The 24,440-nt window shown below is 41.7% G+C and overlaps 2 protein-coding genes and 1 pseudogene across 2 annotated transcripts in view; 1 reads left to right on the top strand and 2 right to left on the bottom strand.

Annotated features, from left to right (window-relative positions):
• Nucleotides 1-866, bottom strand: part of XRRA1 (X-ray radiation resistance associated 1) — a 114,891-nt gene extending 114,025 nt beyond the window's left edge. The window contains 1 exon segment of the mRNA XM_020989566.2: nt 517-866. The gene's annotated coding sequence lies outside the window, so the exon portion shown is untranslated.
• Nucleotides 816-23,767, top strand: SPCS2 (signal peptidase complex subunit 2). The gene is made up of 5 exons (XM_078156913.1): nt 816-998; nt 16,122-16,205; nt 17,615-17,774; nt 18,727-18,862; nt 22,682-23,767. The coding sequence occupies exons 1-5, from the start codon at nt 831-833 to the stop codon at nt 22,866-22,868; spliced, it is 735 nt and encodes a 244-aa protein (XP_078013039.1). The 5' UTR covers nt 816-830; the 3' UTR covers nt 22,869-23,767.
• Nucleotides 6,458-7,815, bottom strand: LOC110210710 (adenylate kinase isoenzyme 6 pseudogene; annotated as a pseudogene).
• Nucleotides 23,768-24,440: the final 673 nt, after the last annotated feature.

Genomic DNA, 24,440 nt, shown 5'->3' on the forward strand with positions numbered 1-24,440 from the left:
GAAAAGATTTCTAACAAAAGGTGAGACTTTAGTTGTGACTTCAGGGAAGCCAGGGAGGAAGATGAGGGGAGAGAGCATTCCAGGCATCGGGGACAGCCAAGGAAAAGGCACGGGCGGGAGGTGGAGTGTCACATGGGGAAACACCTAGAAAGCCAGAGTCACTAGAGACCCTGTAGAGGTGGGGGGAGGACTAAGGTGTAAGAAGACTGGAAAGGTAAGAGGGGGCCAGGTTGGGAAGGGCTTTGAATGCCGAGCAGTACCAGGTGGCAGGCTTGCCCAAAAGCGTGTGTGTGCGTGCGTGTGTGTGTGTGTGTGGGGGGGGTGTCACACAGCCTACACTGCTGCAAAGGTGGGTCTAATGCTATCGAGACCACCTTGGAGGTGTGAGATACAGAGGACCACGATCCGTCTAGGCTGGGCCAGAGTATTACAGACGCGGTTTGGGGACGTCACCTCCCCTTATGCGGCCCCTCCGCTCCTCCCTCACCATTGAGCTCCCAAACTTTCCAGCCGCACCTGACCCGGCAGCGTCTATTCCTCCTACCACGCTCCCGGGAAGGAGACGGGCAGTAGTTCAGTCGCTTTTTCCTCTTCCGGGGCCGGAGCCGGGACCTCGGCCCGGACCGGGCTTCCTTGTAGGCGGCACCATTCCCTTCCTCGCCCCTTAGCAACCAGGACGCCACGGGGCCCACTCACCAGCAACCGGAGGCCCGGCCTGCGCGAGACTACAAATCCCATGATGCCCCACGGCCCGCTTCCGCCGCCGACTCCTAGCGGTCAATCGAACTACGGATCCCGTCGGCCCCCGCGCGGGGCGTCGGCGTCAGCCAATGGGCTGGAGACAAGTAGGAGAGGAGGGAGAGGGAGACAAGATGGCCGCGGCGACCGCTGCTGGGGCTACTCCGCCGCCTGTGTCGGCGTCTGCGACCGGGACATCGGCCCCGCCGCCTCAGCCCCCGGGGCGAGTCGGCAGCAACAAGAGCGGGTTGTTGGAGAAGGTGAGGAGCCGGGCCTGGAGGCCGAGCCTGGCCGTGATAGCTTGAGCCGGGACCTCTGACCTCGCTTCTTCCGCCCAGTCCCTGCCCTTCCTCCTCTCCTGGGGGCCTGAGTCCGTGTCCTCCCCCACCCACCTCACCGCCTGACCCTGACCCCCGACCCTGCTCTTTCTCTGTACCGCCCTCCACTCCCCGCTGCCTTCCCCATCCCCTCTTCCTGACTCTGCTCGTCTTTTCTCTCCCTTGCACCCCATCTCCCCTCTAGTCGTTTTATTTCTTCCAGCCCGTCCTCTCTGCACCCCATCTTCTCCTGTCCTGTCTCCCCCCATACTCTATTTTCTCTTCCTGCCCCTTTCTGCACCTTATCTTCTCGTGTCCAGTCTCCCCTCTAGACCCCATCTCCTCCTGTCCCGTTTCCTCCCTATACTCTCTTTTCTTCTACCGCTTTCTGCACCCTGTCTATTCCTACCTGCTCTCCCCTCTAGACTCCATCTCCTTCTGCCACCTCTCCCCCCATACTCTCTTTTCTCCTTCTGCCCCTTTCTGCACCCTATCTACTCCTGCCTGCTCTCCCCACTAGACCCCATCTCCTCCTGTCCCTTCTCCCCCCATACTCTCTTTTCTCCTCCTGCCCCTTTCTGCACCCTATCTACTCCTACCTGCTCTCCCCTCTAGACTCCATCTCCTTCTGCCACCTCTCCCCCCATACTCTCTTTTCTCCTTCTGCCCCTTTCTGCACCCTATCTATTCCTGCCTGCTCTCCCTTCTAGACCCCATCTCCTCCTGCCCTCTCTTCCCCTGTACCTGGTCTCTTCCTCCTTTTCCTCTGCACCTAGTTTCCTCCTCCCCTTTCCCCCTTACACCGTCTCTTCCTTTTGACCCTTTCTCTCTGCATTCCGTCTTCACCCCCTGCCTTTTTCTACACCTCATCTCCTCTATCCCTATTTTATCTCCGTCTCCTCTTTCCCTCTCCTCCTTGTCTCTTCTCCCTCACCCATTCCTCCTCCTTTCTTCCCATCCTCATCTCCTGCTTATCTTCTTTCCCCTCATTTCATCTGCTCTTCCTCCCCATCTAGACTCTTCCTACCCTCCTCTTCCTCACCTATCCTGTCTGTTCTTTCTGCTTCTGCTTTCTCATCCCCACACCCCAGCTCCTCCTACACCTTCTTCCTTTTTTCATCCGTACCGTTTCCCTCTACATCATCTCTCTGCTTCCTCCCTTCCACTCCTGCCCCATCTCCTCCTGTCTCTCCCTCTCACCGCATTTCATTCCTGAGCTGTCTTCAATCCTCTCCATTTCACTTGCTCTTCTTGGCCCCTCCCTTTCTCTTCTCCCCTAGCTGCCTCCTTTTTTCCCCATCCCATGTTGCTCTCTTTACTTTCCCCCTCAAATCCTCAGTCTTCTTCCTCCTTCATTTCTCTTCTGTTCCCCTTTCAGAGTTCTTTTCTCTTCACTTGAGTCCATCCCGTTCGTTGTGGAGCTATAACATGTTTTTGTGCTCAGAATGCCTCCTTGAAGTGCTTTCCTTCTGGTGGGGGGGATTGACCCAGACCTTGTCTAGTGACTTCTGAATTTAGGCCATTTCAATGTTTTTGTTCATCAAGACTGCTTTTGCAGTCTGTTTGATGATCTGGATTGAAAGTCATAAGAGTAAGTTACAGGAATGGACCCTAAGTGGCTTAGGGGCTCTCTGAAGGAAAAAAAAGAAAAAAAAACCTAACATGATTCAAGTCCTTGAAGCAGATGGTAGCATCTTCAGTTGTAGTGAACATTAAGCAGAGTTTGGTTACTTCTCTATAGGATCTACTAACAGGTCTTAGGAAATATGGTAGAAAAGCAGAGTGTTTGGTAAATGAACAAGCATTGGAAGAAACCTTTTGTGTGAAGCTGGGCGTGGGTAGTCAGAAGCTAGTAATACCTGGGATCTACCCAAAGCTTGTAACAACCCCTAAGATCTTGGAATTTATTGTTCTTTGTTGCATTAAAGAATCTTTTCTGCTACATGTCTGACAGCCTTTAGCAAAGAGACTTACACAGTGACTGCTCCACAACATATGTCCTGTCTTACTGTCAGACTGGTTTCCTCGTTATTAATCATCAATCATTTATTAAGCACCCTAGGTACTAGAGATGTAAAGATAAAAGGTAAAGGCATTGTCCCCCAGGAGCCCACATTCTACAAAGGAAAACAAACTTGTACATGTATAGGTATGTACAAAATAAATACAAGGTACTTTGTGTAGGGGAATGTACTAGCAGCTTGAGAGGTGGGGGGATGGTCATTAAAGGCCTCAGGTCATAGCTGAGACTTGAAGGAAATAAGAGAATCAAAGAGGGAGGGAAGGAGTGCCTTCTAGGCATAAAGGACAGCCAGAACAAAGTTGCGGAGATGAAGGCAAGGTATGGTAGGACCAGAGAGTGTGTGAATGGAATAGTGGGCAATGTGTTTGGCGAGGTGAATTGGGGCCAGGTTATGAAGGACTTTGGAGAACAAACAGGAATTTATTTTTGATCCTAGAAATAATAGGGAGCTATTGAAGTTTAAGTAGGAGAGTGCCATGGTCATACCTGCAATCTAGGGAAAATCACTTTAGCAGCTGTGTGAAGTATAGAGTAGAATGGGGAAAAGCCTGAGTCAAGGAGATGAATTAGGACAGAAAGCAGGTGCAGTAGTCCAGACAGGAGGTGATCAGAGCCTGAAGTAGGGCAATGGCAGTGAGTAGAAAGAAGAGGACAGATGTGAGAGATGTTGTGGAGATAGAAATAGCAAGATTTGGAAACTTGATATGTGGGGTGAAGGAAAGGGAGGAATTGAGAATTATAGTGTAACCCTGAGTGACTGGAATTATATTGGTGCCTTCTGTAGTAATTATCCAGAAGCTCCAAAGTGGAGTGAATGAAGAGAATAATGATGATTCTGTTTTGGTCATGTGGATTTCAAAATTCTTACAGGACATCTTGTCAGAAATGTCCAATAGGCACTTAATGGTATAGGACTGGAGCTCAGGAGAAAAACTGAGGCAGGATATATAGATTTGTGAGACATCTACATAGAGATAATAATTAAACCTATCAAAGGTGATGAGTTCACCAAGAAAGAGACTGTAGAGAGAGGATAGAAAATCTAGGATAGAACCTGGGGCTACATCACAGTTAAGAAGTTAAAAGACTGAGGAGTGATCAGATAGGAAGAGAACCAGGAAATAGCGGTGTCATGAAAGCCTCAAAAAGACAATATTCAGGAATATATCTAATGCTAATTTCCTAGGAAGTTAAAGATTTCAAGAGGAGATTAAAATAGAGAACCTTTTGTATGCACTCACATCCACATATACACACGCCAACAGAAAGCTAGGAGAACGCAGAATTGATATTTCATACATGTATGTGTATGTACATACACACATACATATATCTGCTTAGAATATGTCTTCATGGAGATATTTAAAAAATAATAGATTGTTTAAGGGAGAATATCCTTTAAGGAACAGCTCAAAGTGAGTTTGCCTGACTAAAGGTTTTCAAGTGGAATAACCAGTTATTGGGCATGTTGTTGATGAAATTGCCTTGAATGGGATTAGGCTAGATCTCTGAGTTCCTTTTCATCTTTGTAATTCTGTAACTGAAGAGCCTGGGCTTTAGAATAAAAAAAAGTTAGAGGTTTTTAGAGCTAATCTAGTTCAATCCCCTCTTTTTACAGATGAGAAAAACTGAGGCTCAGGAAGGTTAAGTGACTTAGTCATGGTTATATAAAGAATAAATAGAGGTGGGATTGGTGCCTTGGCCTCAGACTCCAAATCCTCTTTGCTTGACTCCACAAGAATTGCTGGGTTCTAGACCTGGCTCTGTCATCACTAACTTGTTCTTTGGCCTTAGATGAATGACTTCCCTTCTTTAGGCTTCAGCTTATTCATCCAACAAAATAAAGATGCTGGAGAAATTAATCCCTAAAGCCAATTCAGCTCTAATGTACGTTCTTTGGTTCTTTGATGGTTAAGGGAAGGCTTCACAGAGTATAAGGGATTTGTGCTATGTTTTGGAGAAAGGATAAGACAGATGTAAAGGGAGATTCCCAAGTAATGTGCGTGATGTGTCCAAGAAACGTTGCATCGTCTGCATATATTTTAAGGGTAACAGAATACAGTATCTCAGCTTTGTTAAGGACAGGCTACTCCCTCACTCTGACTTTCTCAACCAGGTTCCAAAGTCTTGGATTACCTTTTTGCTGCTCTCAAAGTTGGTGGTAGAATTAAATTTAGAATCATAAAAATCATGGCATTTTAGCACTGGAAAAGGTCCTTAGAGATTATCAGGGCCTGACCCTTTATTTTTCAGATCAGTAAACTGAGTCCAAGAAAGCTGAAGTCATTGACTCTTAAAGGAACTTCAGAGGTGAGACCGTTAGGTGGCACAGTAGAGTGCAGGGAGTCAGGAAGACCTGTATGTAAGGCCTGCCTCAGACACCAAAAGGCAGATCTCAAGCTCATTTTCCTCATTTGTAAAATGGGGCTAATGATAGCACCTACATCCCAGGGTTGTTGTGATGGTCAAATGAAATGATACGTGTAAAGTGCTTTGCAAACCTTAAATTAATATATAAACATTAGTTATTAAAATTTTTGAAGAATTATCCATGGTATAGTAGAGTGCTGGACTTAGAGTCAGGAAGACCTGGGTTCAGATGCTACCACCTATAAGATAGCAAAGCATTATCACATAAATTTTCATGTAACTTTGCAAGACTGAAATTAGTCAAGCAGTAAGTTAATATTTACAGTTTCCATGGGTGCACAGAAGACTTTGCTGTTTCCCTTCTACATATGGAAAATAAGATTGGCTTATTCTTCTGTAGAGACAAATATCAGTACTGGGATCAGCAGTAATTTTATAAGCAAAAGAGCTTAGTGAATTCTTGTACTAAAAAAAATGCTGTTTTCTCAAAGACCTCACCATTCATTTTGTGATTATTCTAATCTATTACCAACTTTCAAAATTAAAAAACAAAAAACAAAACAACCCCAGCAGTTCACCACCATAGAACACTTAATTTGATATCTATAGCTTTATCCTTAGGCTTTTTTGTTTATGTCAGCAATTTCTCCTAATCTTCATTTTCTTTTGTATGTCAAGTATTAAAATTTTCCACTTATTTTTTCAAATTTACTTATTCTTTAGTAGTTAACCAACTTAAGTGAGAATGCAAATATTTCCTAAACTTAAAAAAGTCCTTAATACCTTGTTCATTCTATTTAAGGGTTTTTAGTTTTCTCATGGAGAAAAAAATTAATTCATCCATAATTTAACCTTATATATTGTCCATCTGCTACTTCTACAGTAGTCTTGGATAGTAAAATTTGGTGTATGTTGTCTTAATTTCTATTGCATGTGGAGGGAGAGATCATCAAGAAAATACGTAACCATTAGGTGGTAAGCCTTGAAGTCAGTGCTTTCCCCTCAAGGTTCAATTATTATCTTTCATCCATTTCTTAATCCATTTCATTAGTTTTCTGGTATACTGCTGGGTAGCCAGTATACTATTTCATGTAGGAGGCCATGGCTTCTTTATAAAGAATTTGGAAAATTTCACACTGAATGTTGTTCTGTAGTTTCTTTACATTATATATCCTGTTTTCAAATCTTTTGTACAACATGGAATTATTTGTTTGAAGCACAAAAGCTATATGAAACCGTTGTTTGGGGAAGAAGTCCCAGCCATGGTAATCAACAACAACTCCGCCTTCTTTCATTTTGTTTTCTAACCCATCAGCTGCTCTTTCATCCAAAATGGGACATTCATATTCTTCATCAAAGCCATTGTATAACTGTCCTTGTGCTAATATACCCATATTAATGTAGGTAAGTTCTGTTCTTGATGTAAGTTCTTTACCTAGTGTGGTCTGTCCAACCCCTTATGTGTTTGTGAGCAGGATGTTTGGCCCACCCTCACAGGCTCGCCACCATTAGCAGGCTGAAGGGGAGAGCTCAATAAACATGTAAGTGCATACTGTGTGCCAGGCACTGTGCTGAGTGCTGGAGATACAAAAAGAGCCAAAAGGTAGTCCCTGTCCTCAAGGAGCTCACGGTCTAATGGGGGAGATAACAAGCAAACAAATATTTTCAAACGAGATATATATAAGATAAATAGGAAATAATGAAAAGAGAGAAGGCATGAGAATTAAGAGGGGTTGGGAACAGCTTCGTATAGAAGGTAGGATTGTAGTTGGGACTTTAAGGAAGCCAGGGAAGGCATTAGGCAGAGATAAGGAGGGAAAGCCATCACAAGCATCAGAGACAGCCAAAGAAAATGCCTTGGGCCTGGAGATGGAGTGTCTAGTTTGTGGAATAGCAAATGAGGCCAATGTCACTGTATTGAAGGGGGCCATCTCCAGTTGTCCTGGTCTGTATCTTGCCACTGGACCCAGATGTCTCCGGAGGAGAAAGTGAGGCTGGTGACTTTGCACAGCCCTCCCTCACTTAAATCCAGTTCACTTGCAAGTCATGGCATCATCTTCCTGAGGTCATGGTCCTCTTCGAGAACTAAGGACAAACAACAGCTGGATTGAAGAGTATGGGATGGGGAATAAGGTGTAAGAAGACTGTGAAACTGGAAAGGTAGGGAAGAGATAGATTATGAAGGGCCTTGACTGTCAAATAGGGTTTTGTATGTGATCCTGCAGATGATAGGGAGCCATTGGAATTTATTGAGTTAGTAGGTGAAAGATTTGTGCTTTAGTGGCTGACTGGAAAGCATATTGGAGTGGAAAGAGACTTGAGGCAGGCAGACCTACCAGCAGGCCACTGAAACAGTGCCTGGACCATGCTGCTGGCAGTATCAGAGGAGAGAAGCATATTGGTGAGATGGTGCAGGTCTTTACAACAGATTGGATATGGGGAGTGGGTGTGAGTGAGAGATAGTAAGGAGCTGAAGATGATACCTGTGTTGTGAGTTGAGACGATTCCCTTCACAGTAATAGAGAAGTTTGCAGGTTAGGGAAAGATTTTGGGGGAAAGACAATGAGTTTTGTTTTAGACCAGGAGTGGGGAACTAGTGGCCTTCTAGATCCTTGGGTATGACCTTTTGACTGAGTCCAAGTTTTACAGAACAAATCCCTTTTATTAATGGGATTTGTTCTGTGAAGTATGGATTCAATCAAAGGCCACACTTGAGGACCTAGAGGGCCACAGGTTCCCCACCCCTGTTTTAGACATACCTGAGTTTAAGATGCCTTCTAGACTTGCAGTTTGAGATGTCTGAAGGCATTTGGAGATGTGGGATTGGAGGTGAGCAGAGGGGTTGGGCCTGGATGGGTAGATTTGAGAAATCATCAGCATAGAGATGGTAATCAAATCTATGGCAGTTGATGAGATCACCAAGTGAAGTAGTATCAAGGGAGCTAAGAGGGCTTAGGACTGAGCTCCTCAGGGGGCTGGTAGATAGATTTCAGAGGATCCATGAACTTGGATGGAAAACAAATCATCTTTATTTTCTGCTAACTTGTGATTTTCTTTGTAATTCCATGTACTTTATGCATTTAAAACTATTAAGGGATTCATAGGTTTCACAAGACTGCCAAAAGGGTCTGTGAGACACAAGTATTAAGAACTTCTGGACCAGAGGATCTCTTAATGGCCTTTCCAGCTCTTGCATCCTATATTATTGTAGCACAGTTTAGTCCTCCTCTGAAACTTCCTTGTCGTGTGGAGGTAACTTCTGGCTCATTGAGTACTGTGCCATTGAATGATAGGCTGTGACGGGTCTTGCCCAGCTTGGAAAGTTTTAAGTATTGGTCTGTAGTGGACTTTATGTCAAGTATCTGAGGTCCAACCCAAGTTTGGAGAGGCTAATTGCCAGTAGGTTGGCCACTGGGATGGATTTTTCTGGATACTAAGGTGTGAAGGAGCCTTTGATATATCTGAGGAAATAGGACTCATTCTGATATCATAGATGCTTAAAGTATTTTTAGTTGACAGAGGATATCACAAGGGATACACATTTGTATTTTTGCAGATATGACTTTCTGTTGTGGTGGAGGGTGGGGGTGTTTGTTGGAAATGTGCAGGTAGTAGGGATTTTGCTGTTTGGAGTTATTTGAAAAATAGGCAGTTTAGGAAAAACCATTCTTGAAGGACTAATTTTGTGTTTCTTGTCAAGAAAAGTTTTTGATTTGAATTTGGATGGCTTGTAAATGTAGATGGAATTACCATTTTGGGTTGAGGTTGAACTAGATGACCTCAGAGGTCCTTGCTACTCTAAGGTTCCATTACTCCAGAGAATTGTCAGACCCTTGGACTCTAGGCTTAGTTTTATTGCTAATTCCCTATGTGTTTTTGAGTAAGTTACTTAATTTCTCTGAGCCTCAGTTTCCTTCTGTTGGTTGTAGGTACTGGACTGCAGCATCTGTGTTGAAAGTGACCTAATTGATCATCTTGTGTAAACTACACTTGATCAAAAAGCTCCTCTCCAACTTCCTGTGGTGGGTCATCATGTGGCCTCTGAGAGAAGCCTTCTGGTGTGGGGGAACCTATGTCACCTCCATAAACAGCTCATTTCACTTTTGAGCAACTAATTGTTAGAAGATTTTTCCTTATATTAAGATCTGCCTCTAATTTCTACCCATTGCTTGTAACTCTCCCTTCTGGGAATGAGCAGAACAAGTATAATTCCTCTTCCAAGTGATTTCAAATACTTGAGGTTAATTATCATTTGTCTCTTAGGCTTTCTTTTCTCCTGGCTTAACATCTGTTCCTTCCATCAGTCTGGGCTGTAGTGTCCTCCCTAAAATATGATGGCAACTAAATAGAGTACTCTGAGCAGGAGTACTAACTGAAGTAGCTAGGTGGTGCCATAGTGCACAGAGTACTGGGTCTGGAGTCTGGGAGACCTGAGTTCAAATGTGGCATCAAGACACTTACTAGCTATATGACCCTGGGTAAATTACTTTGCCTCTGTCTGCCTTTGTTTCCTCATCTGTAAAATGGGGATAATAATAGCACCTATATCCCAGGGTTATTGTGAAGGTAAAATGAGATATTTGTCAGGGGCTTTGCAGATCTCAAAGTGCTATATAAATACTGACGAGTACTACTACTGCTAATTCTTCTTCTCATTATTCTCATTATTATTATTATTATTATTACTGCTCTTACCTATGGACACAAAGCCTCTGTGAACTCAAAGTAAGATCACAGCTTTTTTGGCTGCCCAGTCACACTTGATGCCTAGTTACCTTGTGGTCCATTAAAACTCCCATTTTTTCCCCACATGAACGTTTGTTTAACCGTCTCCTCCCTCTAACGCCTTCACTTGCAGAGTTGAATTTTTAGTGTAGGACTTTATATGTATTTATTAAATTTAATTGTCTTATATTCATCTAATCTTTTTAGGTTATTGAGATCTTTTTGGACCTTGATTCTGTCTTACTATGACATAGCTATCTCTTTCATTTGCACATTTGATAAACATACCTATATATCTTCCTCCAACTTTTACCTATGAACTGTACAAGTATAAATACAAACGCCTAGGGCCCTCTACTGGAGACCCTCCCAAAAGTCAACCTTAATGACTCTTTCTTGGTCTTGTATTTCAACTGGTTCTTAATTTATCTAACTATATTATTGTCTAGCTCATATTTTTCCGTCTAGACCCCAAGGAGAGCATGAAAGACTTTGTCAGATGCTTTGCTGGAATCCACCTGTTCTATGTCTGTGGCCTTCCTCTGATCTATTTTACTACTTTGGTAACTTTGTCAGAGAAGATATGAGGTATCCTAAATGATCTCTAAGGTGTCTTCCAACTCTAATGTTCTAAGTGCCGTGAGTTATTTGACTTTGTCTCCCATGCTATTCTAGCACTTCATTCTCATCCTGCTGTTCATCCTAGTGCTGCATTTTTCAGCCATTTACTGTTATTGAACATAATGACATTTTTAGTATTTAAGCAGACCAACTAGAGACGTGTAATTGCTGAAAGGAATCAGTATAGTGTGAGATGGGGGTTATATATTTCAAAACAGACTTTAGCAATTAAAATACTTAGCAAGTGACTGCTATGTGTAAGATATTTTGCTAACCTTGAGGGACTTAAAGACAAAACATGCTGCTTTCAAACAGCTTTTGTTCTCCTGGAGAGAGAGAGACAGACAGACAACATGAAAAGGGGTAAGGATATATAAGGTGGATCAAGGAAGGAGAGAGCAGTGACGGGGTGGGGGGAACAGGAAGGATCTCAGATAGGAGATGGCACCTGAGCTGAGCCTTGAAAGATTCTCAGAAGCAAGCTTCAGTCTGGGAGAGGGCACACAAATGGGGTTATAGACTGTAAAGTTTGGGGAACACATTGGGTGGAACCTAGAGTTCATGAAGGGAAGTAATATCAAATAAGTCTGAGAAAGGAGTTAGACTCAGACTGTGGAGTTTTGCAGTGCCAGGTTAGAGTTTGCATTTTATCCTAGAAGCACTAGGGAGCCACTGAAGATTGTTGATGAGGAAAGTGACATGATCACATCTCTTCTTTAATATTTTGGAAAAGGGGATATCAGAGAGGGATGAGGTCATAACCTAGCTCTCAAACTGAATTATATTGGTGGCTTTGAGAGTAGAGAAATGGGAAAGCTGTCAGAGAAGCGGAGGTAGAATCAGCAAATCTTGGATATGAGGGATGAAGGAGAGAGAATACTCAGGAATGACTATGATGAATGACTGAGTGACCCAAAGGAGTGCTTCCAACAGAATGAGGGAAGTCTGGAGGAGGGGCAGGTGGGGAATGGTTGGCAGAGCTCCAGTTTCATTTTGAAACTGAGGGACACTCAGTTAAAGATGCAGGCGCTTGATGATGCAGGACAGGGCATTTAGGGGGGAGATTGAAACTGGATATATCCATCTGTCTATATGTCTGTAGCTACATATCTATCTGTCTATATATATATAGAGAGAGATTCAGGAGTCATCTGTATAGAGATGATGCTGGAAACCATGGGACCTGATGAGCCTACCGAAATAAAGAGTAGAGAGAGCCAGGGGGTCCACAGATACTGAGAGGCATGAGAGAGACTCACACGTGGTCCGATGTTGCACAAAGAGACCAAGAAAGCAGAACCAGATAGGTAAGAGAACCAGGCTGCAGTGCCAGCCTTCCTTGTCACAGAAGCCAAGGGAGAAGAGATCAATATGGTCAGCAGGGCCACAGGCCGAAGTTGGGTCAAATAGATTGAGAATTAAGACCACTGGGCTTAGCAGTTAAGATAAGTGATAACCTTGGAGAGAGTACTTTTAGTAGAATGGAGTTGGAAACGGGAGGGCAGGAAGCGGAAGCTGTGAACAGAAGAATTTTTCTAGGAATTTGGCTGTGAAGGATGTGTTGGCCTCACCATTGTAGTGGAGTGTAAAGAGCAGTGGCTCTGGGATCAGGAAACTCACCTTCTGTGACCATAGGGTAGTCATGTTATCTTTTTGAGCTTCAGTTTTCTCAGCTGTAAAATGGGGATAATAGTACTTGTACTTTCTATCTTAGGGTTGTCGGGAGGAAAAGCTATGAGGTTCCAGAGACGAGTACTCTTAATATTATTGTAGTCAGACTCTTTTCTTCTCTGTACTTTCTGGGGCCAAGCAGAACAAATTGCATCCCTCTTCTAAATGACGGTTCTTTTAAATACTTGAAGACAGTTCCATCTTTACTTCTCTAGGCTAAAAGATCCGGTTCAGAAACTTTATAAATTAGTTTGGCTTCTGACTCCAAATTAGCATCTGTTCAAAGCATTGTTTCCCAAACTCACTGGTCACATAACACTTTGGGCCATGAAATATATTGATAGATTCCATAAAAGTAGGTATGGAATTACCCTGCTGGATGAAGGATGGCCAGGAATGTTTTGTAACAAAAAGGAGGAAATTACTTCTGTTTTCATACTGAAAAAGTGGTGCATGTAATCAATATATTTTTATCACATACAATTTCATATTTGATTTTCAAGAGGGAATGTCACTAGCATAGGCATATTTCTTATGTAGAACATCACTGATTACAATTTGGAAATGCCGGACTATAGAAAACAAGATGGTGTCTTTGAAAGGTGATCCCTAAAGAAAGAGTTCTTGAGTTTTCATTGTGAGTATAGAAATCAGTGCACATACCTTTAGAAAAGGCTGAAATGCTTATTAAAGTACTTATATGCTGTATGGCCCTGGACAAGTTCTCTAACTTCTGTCAGCCTTAATTTCCTTTCTCTATAAAGTGGGGATAATAAAAGTGCCTACTTCATAATGCATTTATGAGTGTCAGAGGAGATAATATGTGTTAAGATGTTTTTTCAATCTTAAAAATTCTGTGTAAATGTTAGCTGTTGTTATTGCCCATTTTAGTAGTACATACCAGGACAGAGGGAGGTGACTCCGTAGATTGAGTTCAGGGCCTGTAGTCAAGAAGACCAGAGTTCAAATCCAGCCTCTGATACGTACTAGCTGTGTGACCCTGGGCCAGCCACTTAACCTCTGTTTGTACCTTAATCCACTGGAGGAATAAATGGCAAATCGCTCCGGTATCTTCTTTGCCAAGAAAACTCTACGGGCGCTACGGTCTCTGAGGTCAGGAAGTGTTAGACACGACTGAACAACAACAAGAAGGCTACTTTAAAAGTTTTTCAAAGTCAGTAATCTCAGTAAGTAAAGAAACTCCGTGGGAGTAAGAAAAAAAAAATAAAGGGGAGAAAAGTAGCATAAGTATTTTGTAAAAGACTATATATTTCTATATAATGATGACCTGGTATTATTTATCTGACTTTGGCCAGCAGTTCTCTATCACTTTATAATTTGTAAAACTTTCCCTATAAGCATATTATGCTTTCTTCCTACTTCATATTCTAGACAAACTGGCCTGCTAGCTGTTCCTTATTCCTGAAAAGCCCTCCATACAAACTGCTGTCTGAGAAGGCTTTTCATGGCACAGCTCAGCTGCCATCTCCTTCGTGAAACCTTTCTTGGTGCTCCCAGTTGCTAGGTTCTCTCCCTCTTTAGATTACTTTGATTTATATAGAGTTGGCACACGCTGTGTTCTTCTGGTGAAATTGTAAACTCCTTGAAGGCAGAGAACTTTCATTTTTGTGTTTGTATCCCAGCATCTAGCAGATAAGGAAAACTGATCTAACAGAATTATCCAAAAATAGAATGGTCTGCCACAGGAGGTCTTGGGTTTGCCTTCGTTGAAAGGCTTTCCATCTGACCTCGGATCATCAGTTATTAGGCATATTTATAGCTGGGATCCTACTTGTGAGGTAGAGTGTGAATGAGGGGAGCATGGCTACTGTGGGAATTTTAACTATATGTATTTGTAATGACTGTTGTTTTTCATGCTTTCCCAATGTTTGAATCTCTTCAAATATTGAGATTCTGTGATTTGTTTCTAGCACTCACACAGGATGTAATCTTGTCTCTGAACCTCAGTTTCTTCTGTAAGATGAAGATAATCATCTTTGCATTCTGCCTCCTGGAAATGTTAGGAAAATTCTTTGGTAACTTTAAGTCTTAATTAAAATGTAAGGAATTGTTATTTGAAATACTCTTTTGTCTAAATACTTAGACAAAAGTACCTTTGTGTCTAAGCTCCAAATAATCAAGAAGCTAAATACTATACATCCCTTTCTACTTCTCCCACTTCACGCCCCTTCTCCCCAAGCCAAACAACATATTCCAAAACTCAATTAATTTTGTATTAACTGCTTGTTTTATTTATCTGTGCCATGATGCCCTTCGTCATTTACCTGACGTTTAGTGCTTTTTGATAAAAAATAGTTAAGACACTGGCACAAATAATTGCAGTACAGATAGCATGTAAGTATAGAAGAATATAAGGGAAAAGATGTTATAGGTGTATAAGTTGTTATAGGTAGGACGGACCTTAGTCATCATCTTGTTCGATTCCCTTATTTTATGAATAAGGAATCTCAGATCCCAGAGAGGGGAAGTGACCTGTCCAGGGGCACATTGCTAATAAGAGGCAGAACCAGGATGTGAACCCAGCTCTTTCTTCTGTGAATTCATATGAAGCAGTGATGCTTCTGGTCAGAGAGGATTCCTACATGAAAGAGGTGGTATTGGAGATAAACTGTCAGTGAGTAGAGGTGAGGATGAGGGATGGATTTAGGAAATAAAGGCACAAAGCATGGCATATGTTCATGAATATCCTGGTTTGGTGGGATTGTCACTCAAGAGTGGCTTCCTGTGATCCAAAAGACAGCAAAGTGATCCATTTAAAACTGGCCCAAAACCCCCATGTACCAATATATGTTTAGCAGCTCTTTTTGGTGGCAAAGAATTGGAAACTGGGGGGAGAGGAAGTACCCATTAACTGGAGACTGGCTGAACAAGTCACGGTATGTGAATGACAGTGAGTGCTGTAAGAAATGATGAAGGGGATGGCTTCAGAAAAATCTGGGAAGGTTTGTGTGAACTAACGTAGAGTGAAGTGAGCAGTAACGGGAGAATTATTTACAAAATAACAATATTGTGAAGACAAACAACTTTGAAATACTTAGGAACTCTGATTAACACAATGACCAACTATAATTCCAGAAGACTCATAATAAAATATGCTGTCCACCACCTTATAGAGAGCTGATGGACTAAAGTGCAGATTGAAGCATGGTCGGGGGGAGGGGTAGAATACACAGCTAATATGGGGATTTGTTTTGCCTAACTATACAACTATACATATTTGTAATGGCTTTTGTTTTTTGCTTTCTCAGTGGGAGAGAGAGAATTCTCAACTGAAGATAAAATAATATTGAACTTTTAAAAATAAAATAAAATTGGTCCATGTTGTATCACACTATGGTGTTAGTGTGTTGCAGGAAATAGCAAGTAAGCCTTGGAGAGCATTCAAAGTCTTTATTCCCTGTACCAGAAGGAAGAGGAGATAGTGGCTCTTCTGTTGGAAAATTTTCTATTTTTCTTCTTCATTTTTAACTGCTGTATTCCCTAGAACTTCAGACAGCATCAGTAGGCAAAGAGTAAACAAACATTATGTATATTTGTGGGTTTTCTAAATTGGGCCTCATAGCATTTGGAGATACATTTTAATTTCAGTTGGATACCAAGTCCTTTGATATGAAACTTTTCAATTTGTATTACAGTGGAAGATTGATGATAAACCTGTAAAAATTGACAAGTGGGATGGATCTGCGGTGAAAAATTCTTTGGATGATTCTGCCAAAAAGGTACTTGCTTCTTTGTAATATCATTGTAGCTTCCCTTTTAAAATTAAGAGCCTTCAAAATACCTGCCTGTGGACAACCAGTAATCCATCTTCAGTGTGTGTGTGTGTGTGTGTGTGTGTGTGTGTGTCTCTCTCTCTCTCTCTCTTTGTGTGAGTGCCCCTCTCTCTCTGTGTAGACTCAGATGACCAATGTTCTCAAAAGGCTGAAACTGGGCTAGAAAGGATCTTGGTGATTTGTCTCCACATAGTGGAGCTGCCAAATTGGTCTAAAAATGTTCCATTCCCATGGTTGCCATTCTAGTTCAGGCCTTTATAACTTTACCTGTACTATTGAAATGATCCAGCTGGTATATCTACCTCTAGTTTTTCCCCCTCTTCAATACATCCTTGACATAGAGATGCCAAGATTACAAATAAACCTTTTTAGATTGGTATTTTATTTCTCTCTGGCTATAATCTCTCTTTCTAGCATTAATTCACACTATTCCCTTTTCATACTTGTACATTCCAGCCAGGAATAAGTAAGTTGTTCCTAGTTTTTATTTTGCTTCCTTCTTTAAACTCTGTGCATTCATGCAAGCTGTCCGCTATGGCTAAGAGGTACTCCTTTGCACCTATTAAAATTCTTTTCTTTCAAGGTCCCGGTTCAGATGTTGTCATTTCCCCTGGTTAATCCTCAACTAAAAATAATCATTTCCCTAAATTTTCCTAGAGCACTTTGTTCACATTCTACCTTGTATCATACACATTTGTGTACATGTTCCATCCTTCTATTAGATTGTAATCTCTCTAGGGCAAGGATTGTATTATTTTTCATGTTTCCAGTCCCATCACCAAGGCATGTAGAATTGAATCAAATTGCTTTGGGTTAGTAGCAGAATGTGTGGACTTTCTCTGAAGTTCTTAAGTAATAGATTAAACACTCAAGTTGCCGTAGGTGATTTAGAGAAGAGGTTGACAAACTATGTCCTAGTCTGCTTTTGTAAGCCCCTTGAGCTAAGAATGGTTCTTACATTTTAAAATATGTTAGAACTTTATTTTAAGATGTAAAAACTGTTCTTAGCTCTTGGGTTTTTCAGAAGCAGGAAGCAGGTGTATTTGGCCTCATGGCCTGTAGTTTGCCAGCCTTTGGTGTAGAGTTTAATAATACTGAAACAACTTGAATTAGGTGACTTTGGAAAGTGCTTGTCTTTATGATTTGATGATTCTGATTACTTCAAAAGATCTGTTATTTCAACATTGTACATCTTATCCCCCAACATGATGCTGATTATGTAATAAAAAAAGCATTTTTACACACACACACACACACACACACACACACACACACGAGAAACAAAACCAAGAGAAGAAGAAATATCCTTGTTAGCTGGATTCCTCAATTTATTTTTATGTTTGTTTTCTCATCAGGTGCTCCTAGAAAAGTACAAGTATGTGGAGAATTTTGGTTTGATTGATGGCCGCCTCATCATCTGTACAATCTCCTGTTTCTTTGCCATTGTGGCTTTGGTCTGGGACTACCTGCACCCCTTTCCGGCGTCCAAGCCAGTCCTTGCCTTATGTGTCATATCATATCCTTCTAATCACTGCCCTTTTTTCCCTTCCAAAACATGTTTATTGATTCACTTACCTGGGAGGAGGGGTCTGAATAACAGTTCAACTGGAGGGAAGGAACAGGAAAGAGAACTAAAGGAAATCAGACTGAGTAAGAGGCAGCTTACTTTTGGACTGACGAGATCTGGCTTCCAGTCCTGCTTCCACTAAACAGTGAGATTTTGGACAAATCACTTTGCCTCTTGTTGGCTTATCTATAAAATAGGGGTAATAGTTCTGACACTATTTATTTCATAGGGTTGTTGTGAGGAACACCTTTAAGATTTACAGAGTGCTTAGAAATTTGCATTTTGACTCCAGAAATCTGGTTTCATGCCCGACTAATGTGGGTGATCTTAGGAAGGAGCCATAAGTTCTCCTTTGACAGATCAGCGTCATAGGATCAGAGATTCCAAGCTGGAAGGGAACTTGGAGATCATTGAGTCCAACCCATTTTGCTGGAAGGGATGGGGCTTCCCCAAGGTCACCTAAGTAGTAACTGGCAGTGCTGAAATGCAGGCCCATGTCCTTTGGTTCCAAATCCAGGGCTCTTTCTCTGATACAGGTCCTTAGCCAATCCTTCTAGTCCCTTACAATCCTGGTCCCTCTCTTGCAGATAACCTGCTACTTTTCTGTGTCCTTCTGCTTGCTACCCCTTTTTGTAACCTAAGAAGCCAGTGAAATAAATAAGGATTTCAGAGCAAAAAGACATGAACTATTAGAGAAATGCTGTAGAATTGTAGAAAGATGTTAAGAGATTATTGAGTACAACCTTATCTGACAGGTTCAGAAATGGACCCAGAGAGGTTGGTTGACATGTTTGCAGTAACACAGCCATCTCTGAAGACAGAAAGTTTCCAGGGCCTCTTTAATTTCCTTGTCGTTGTTTTGCTTTGTCATAGCTTTCTGTTTCCTTAACATACTCTGAACCTATTTCATCATGATGGGGATCCTGACCATTTATACTTCATATAAGGAGAAAAGCATTTTTCTTGTAGCGCATAGAAAAGATCCATCAGGAATGGATCCTGATGATGTTTGGCAGCTCTCTTCCAGTCTTAAACGGTATGCTCACTGTATGATTCTTTATATGATAAAGAAATGGGTTTTCCTTCAAGCATATTTACTGCCAGCCATTCTCATTCTCATTCTCTCTCTCTCTCTTAACCCCCTTCTTCTTCTTCTCTCTCTCTTTCTCTCTCTCTCTCTCTCTCTCTCTCACACACACACACACACACACACACTGCCCTCTCTGTCTCTCTCTCCCTCTCTCTGTCTCCCTGCTTCTCTCTTTCTATCCATCCCCTTCCCCTCTCTCCTTCTTCTCTTCTCCCTCCCTCCCTCTGATTCTTTTCTTTCAAACTCACATTTATGTAGCCTTTTAAAGTTAAAAAAAATTAATTACAAGAACCCTGTGAGTTCAGTAGTACAAATTTTATTATCCCCATTTTATGAAAAATTTGTGAAAAAGTAAGACTCAGAGTCTCTCCACTGGTAGCAAGGTGGTGCAGTGACAGAGGGTGGGGCCTGGAGTTAGGAAGACTTGAGTCTCAGCTCAGCAGCCTCAGAGATTTAACTAGCTATATGACCCTGGGCAAGTCAATTAACCTCTGTTTTCCCATTTCCTCATCTATAAAATGGAGCTAATAATAGCACCAGCCTTCCAAGGTTGTTTTAAAGATCAAATGAGTAATATCTGTTAGTGGTTAGCACAGTTCTAGGCACATAATAATCACTTAATATATGCTTGTTTCCTTCCTCCTTTCTGAGAGGTTAGGTTTCACTTCTGACTAGCACCTATCCCACTGCATCACACTCTTTCTAGTGCTTTGCTGCTACAAAGAGTGCTGCTTTGAATGTTTGAGTACATTCTGGGATTTCACACTTTAACTTTCTTGAGATTAATACTCATGACAGGCAGGCATTGCTAGGTCAAAGAGCAGCAGACATTTTAGTCACTTTTCTTAGAGAATTCGAAATTGCTTTCCAGAATGGTTGAGTACTTCATGGTTCCATTGACAGGAAAAAAAAACACATATCTCTTCCCACAGCTCTTCTGATATTGACTTTTCTTGTTTTTTTGGTCATCATGCTAATTTGAATAAGAGGTAAAATTTCAGAATTGGTTTAATTTGCATTTCTCTTGGTATTAGTGGTTTAGAGCATATTTTCTTTCCTGAAGTAGTTACAGTATTATAGTGCTATTACTATACAAGACACAGAGAGAGAGAGAGAATATAGAGAGTATTATAGTACTATTACTATACGAGAGAGAGAGAGAATATAGAGTATTATAGTATGATTTCTATACTATATATATAGTGTATGTGTATGTATAACACACACAGTGTTATAATAGAGTACATTGTAGTATAGTAATATAGTAACTATAGTACATAATTTCTCATTTGAAAAGTGTTCAAATCTTTTGACTTCCATGTTATTCTTAGGTGTAACTTTCATTCTATACTGTGTCTTCCTCTCCTACTTTATCCCACTATAAATTCTCTGAGAGAAAAGTTCCCCCCCCCATTTTTAAGCCTCAGTGCCTAGCATAGAATTTGTTGCACAGCTCGATGTTTGTTGAATCAATGCCAGCAGCAGACATTCGTTGAGCTTCTTCTACAGGTAGGGCTCTGTGCCAAGTACTAGGGACATAGAAGTATAAAATACAATCTGAGTGTTGATGAACTAGTTTGGGAACCAAGACATATCAACAGAAAGATAGATATAAAACCTGCTGGCTTTCCCAAGTGCCAGATGAATGATGAGTCTGACAGAGGTAGATTATAGGATCACTAACTAGAAAGGATTTTAGAAATCAGATTGTCATTGAGGCCTAGAGAAAGAAATAGGATGAATGAATGAGAAAGCATTTATTAAAGGCAGTGTGCCAGGCATTGTGCTAAGTACTGGGAATAAAAATACTAAAGAGACATAGTTGCTTCCCTTAAGAATCATACCCATAGAGGAGTGATGGCCAGGGAAGTGTTTTTGGTTTGGGAATTCACCAGGATAGTGAGTAAAACCATAGGGCAGTCCATCGAAAATGCCTTTTCTAGAAGCATTAGTGATGATGATGGTGATAGCTAGCTGATTATTGATATGGTGCCTGCTATTTATCAGGCACTGTGCTAAGTGCTTTACAAATATTATCCCATTTGATTTTCACAGCAATCCTGGGAAGTTAGGTGTTTTTATTATCATCATTTTACAGTTCAGGAAACTGAGGCAAACAGGTTAAGTGACTTACTCAGGGTCACACAGCTAGTAAGTGTTTGAAACCCAATTTAAATTCTATTCTTTCTGACTCCAGACCTACCACTTTATCCACTGTGTGCCACGTAGTGACCAACTCTATTGATTTAGTTGTAATTTTCATTGTTGGTGATGTGTGAGAAAGGTGAATGAGGAAGTGTTGTTTGTCCTTTGAAGAGAACCAGTGACATCATGGACGATGTCTTGACTCCAGTGCAAATTGGATTTAAGAGAAGCAGAGTTGGACAAAGTTGTTAGCCTCACTCTCTCTTCCTCGGTCATTGGAGTCCAGGGGCAGAACAAAAGTCAAGACGACTGGCCTGGGATGCAGTGCATGACCTTGGCATGACCGTGACATTTTCTGTGTCTGACCAAGTTCTAAGTGCTCCACAGTACCTGCTTCTGCAGCCTTCATGGTCATTGGAACAAATTGTTCTCATCCACCCATTCCACCAGGGAAAGTCTTTACATGCTTAGAGTAGACATCCCCCTAACTCATTGATGGGTTTGAGGCCTGTTAGTTACTCTCAGCCTGTTTTAGCCCATCTACTGAGACTTTTTGCCAGATGTGGCTGCTGTGCATGCTGCAGCTTCTTGGAGCCACAGGTAAGAAGAGTTGGGTGACAAATAGACAGCAAATATGGACGAGCAGTCCCGAAAAGGGCTCAGCAAGTCCTCACACCAGAGGTGCTAGTTCTCTCTGAACACCCCATACACCGAATGAAGAATGTAGTGACATGCTCATGGTCACATAGGCATTAGGTAGAAAATCTGGGATTTGAAACCAGGTCTCAGCTCTTAGTCTAGTATTCTTCCAGTGACACCACCCTGCCTGTTTTATTCTGTATAGGAGTTTGATGATATAAGGGACCTTCCAGGGTTATTGTGAAGATCAAATGAGGTTAGGGGTGGGAGCCCCTACACTGGTGAAATTTCACATCTTTAAGGTTTGTTGTATCCATCTAACTACTGTAAAGTCCTTGATGACAGAGACTCTGCAGCAAAAATAAAAAGAACGTGAAGACAAGGGAAGGTAGAGGGCTCAGGGGAGACAGTTGATGACTAATGCTAAATAAAGAAAGAAAAGAAAAAAGGAGAATCAATGAAACATTTTAAAAATATATGCCAGACTATAAAAGGAAGTTCAGAAAGGTCCACAGAAAACCAGAGCATTTTAGTTAATTTCATGGTAATTTAATATACACTCTTTAAAAAAACTTTTTAACTGAAGTTCACAGTCACATACAATCCCCTTTTCTGTTTTTTGTTTATTGAAATGTCCATGTTTGTTGATATTTAAGTTGATTTTTAAAAAATGAAAAGAAAAATCATGTGGGAGGGCAGTCCTGACTTTAGTTTACTAACCATGTGACTATAGAAGTCACTTAATTGTACTGCTCCATTGAATTCAGTAATTCAATAAATGTTTCTCATGTGGTGTGTATGCTCCACAGCACCTGCCTCTGTTGATAAAGAAGTGCTTTGTAAACTGTAAAAGTCTGTACAAATGTTAGTTATGATTCATTTTGAGATTCAGGACCCAAGGTGTTGTCTGTAGTAGATGCCACTCACTGTTGAGAAATGCTTACCAAACCTGAATTCTGTGTCTTGTGTCCTGGTACTCAGATTTGATGACAAGTACACCCTGAAGCTGACCTTCATCAGTGGGAAAACCAAGCAGCAGAGAGAAGCAGAGTTCACTAAATCCATCGCTAAGTTTTTCGACAACAGCGGGATGCTGGTCATGGAGGCCTATGAGCCTGAGATCTCCAAGCTCCACGACAGCCTCGCCACAGAGAGGAAAATGAAATAACCCTTCCAGGAGCAGCCTTTTTTCTGCTGGGATCATGCTGACCACACACACACACACACACACACAAAACAAACAACAAAAACAAAGCGGAAACAAACACCCCACAAGCCAGAAACTAAAACAGATAGAGTAAAATAAAAATGTTTAAAATGTCTCATGTTTTGTCATGAAATCCCAGTTCCCTTCTGGATCAATAGGATTTTCTAAAGCGGAACCAGGAGCTGGGAGCTAGTGTTGAGCAAGCGAGGTCATGATCAGACCCAGTCCGTATGGCTGTCTTGCTCTAACCTGTCATTACGGTTGCTCTCTGACCTTTGGGATTGATTGGATTGAAAGACTCTAGACTTATCGAGGACTTTTGGAAGGAGTTTTTGCTTGAAGCTGTCCTTTGTACCTGGCAGTGCTTATACCATGCAGCAACAGCTTCCTGCCATGCCTGCCCCTCCCTTTCTTTTAAATTTTTTAACCTGTTCCCCATAATGCTGACTGTTGCATCTGTCCATTATTTTTTTTTTGTCTCAGTCCCTGCCTCCTTTAGGGATTTAGGACAAAACCTTTGGGGTACAACAGCTTCTAGTCACAGACCTACTTTTGAGTTTCATATTTATTTGACGGAATTGGGGGGGGGTGACTTTGAAAAAGTAATAATACACAATACCCATCACATTAATTTGTTGAAAACAGGCCAGGGGAAGGAAAGATCCTTCTGGATATCAGGTTTTATGCTCTTGACCAATCAAATCAGTCAATGGCATTTTTAGTTCTCTTTATGTCCTCCATGACTTCCCCCCACCCCTGCCCCCCAACTCCCCTGTTTTCTTAATTTCTGTTCTGTGTCCCTTATTAACTGCCATTTTCTAAATGAATTTTTTTCAATAAAAGGAAAGAAGAGATGCAAATGTGGTGTTGTGACTTAATGGCAGAGAAAGATCAGCCTGTATTGGTGTGGAGCTTTTGTTGAGTTATCCACTAACAGGTTTGAGTTGAAGCTCCTAGGATTTAGACCAGGCAGGGACTACTTTTGGCCATGGTCTGGATGCAGCTCCTGCCTTTGCTGCTTTTCCTGAATGAGGTCCTTTATCAATCTGAGCCTGAATTTTCTCATCTGTAAAAGAAGGAAGTTTGATTAGATGATTTCATATGTAGTTTGAGCTGGAAGGAACCTTTCAGATCACCTCTGAGTCTGAGCTGCTTCTTTAAAATTAGCAAGATGGAGTAGATAATTTGAGGAGCCTTGCAGCCCTAACAGCCCATTCATTGAACATGGACATCTGTTGCGTCCAGTAGGAGTGATCCAGAGGTGCATACTAACAGTCCCTACTCTCAGACAACTCCCTGACTAGTATAAGAGGTAACGTAAACAAGAATACAGATGTGAAGGTGATGATCCACAGGAGTACAGAGATATGACTGCACATGAGAGTGGTCACCTCAGAGTGGAGGTGGAGGTTATCAGAGAAAGCCTTGAGGGAACCACAGGATCTCAATAGGCGGGGTAGGTGCAGAAAACAGTATAAGCAAAGCTGAGAGGGCAGAGCCGAGGACCTTGTCTGAGGAGAGCCAAGTAATCCT

The sequence above is a fragment of the Phascolarctos cinereus genome, unplaced genomic scaffold, assembly GCF_003287225.1.
Source record: "Phascolarctos cinereus isolate Bilbo 61053 unplaced genomic scaffold, phaCin_HiC Scaffold_726;HRSCAF=1367, whole genome shotgun sequence".
Classification (NCBI taxonomy): domain Eukaryota; kingdom Metazoa; phylum Chordata; class Mammalia; order Diprotodontia; family Phascolarctidae; genus Phascolarctos; species Phascolarctos cinereus.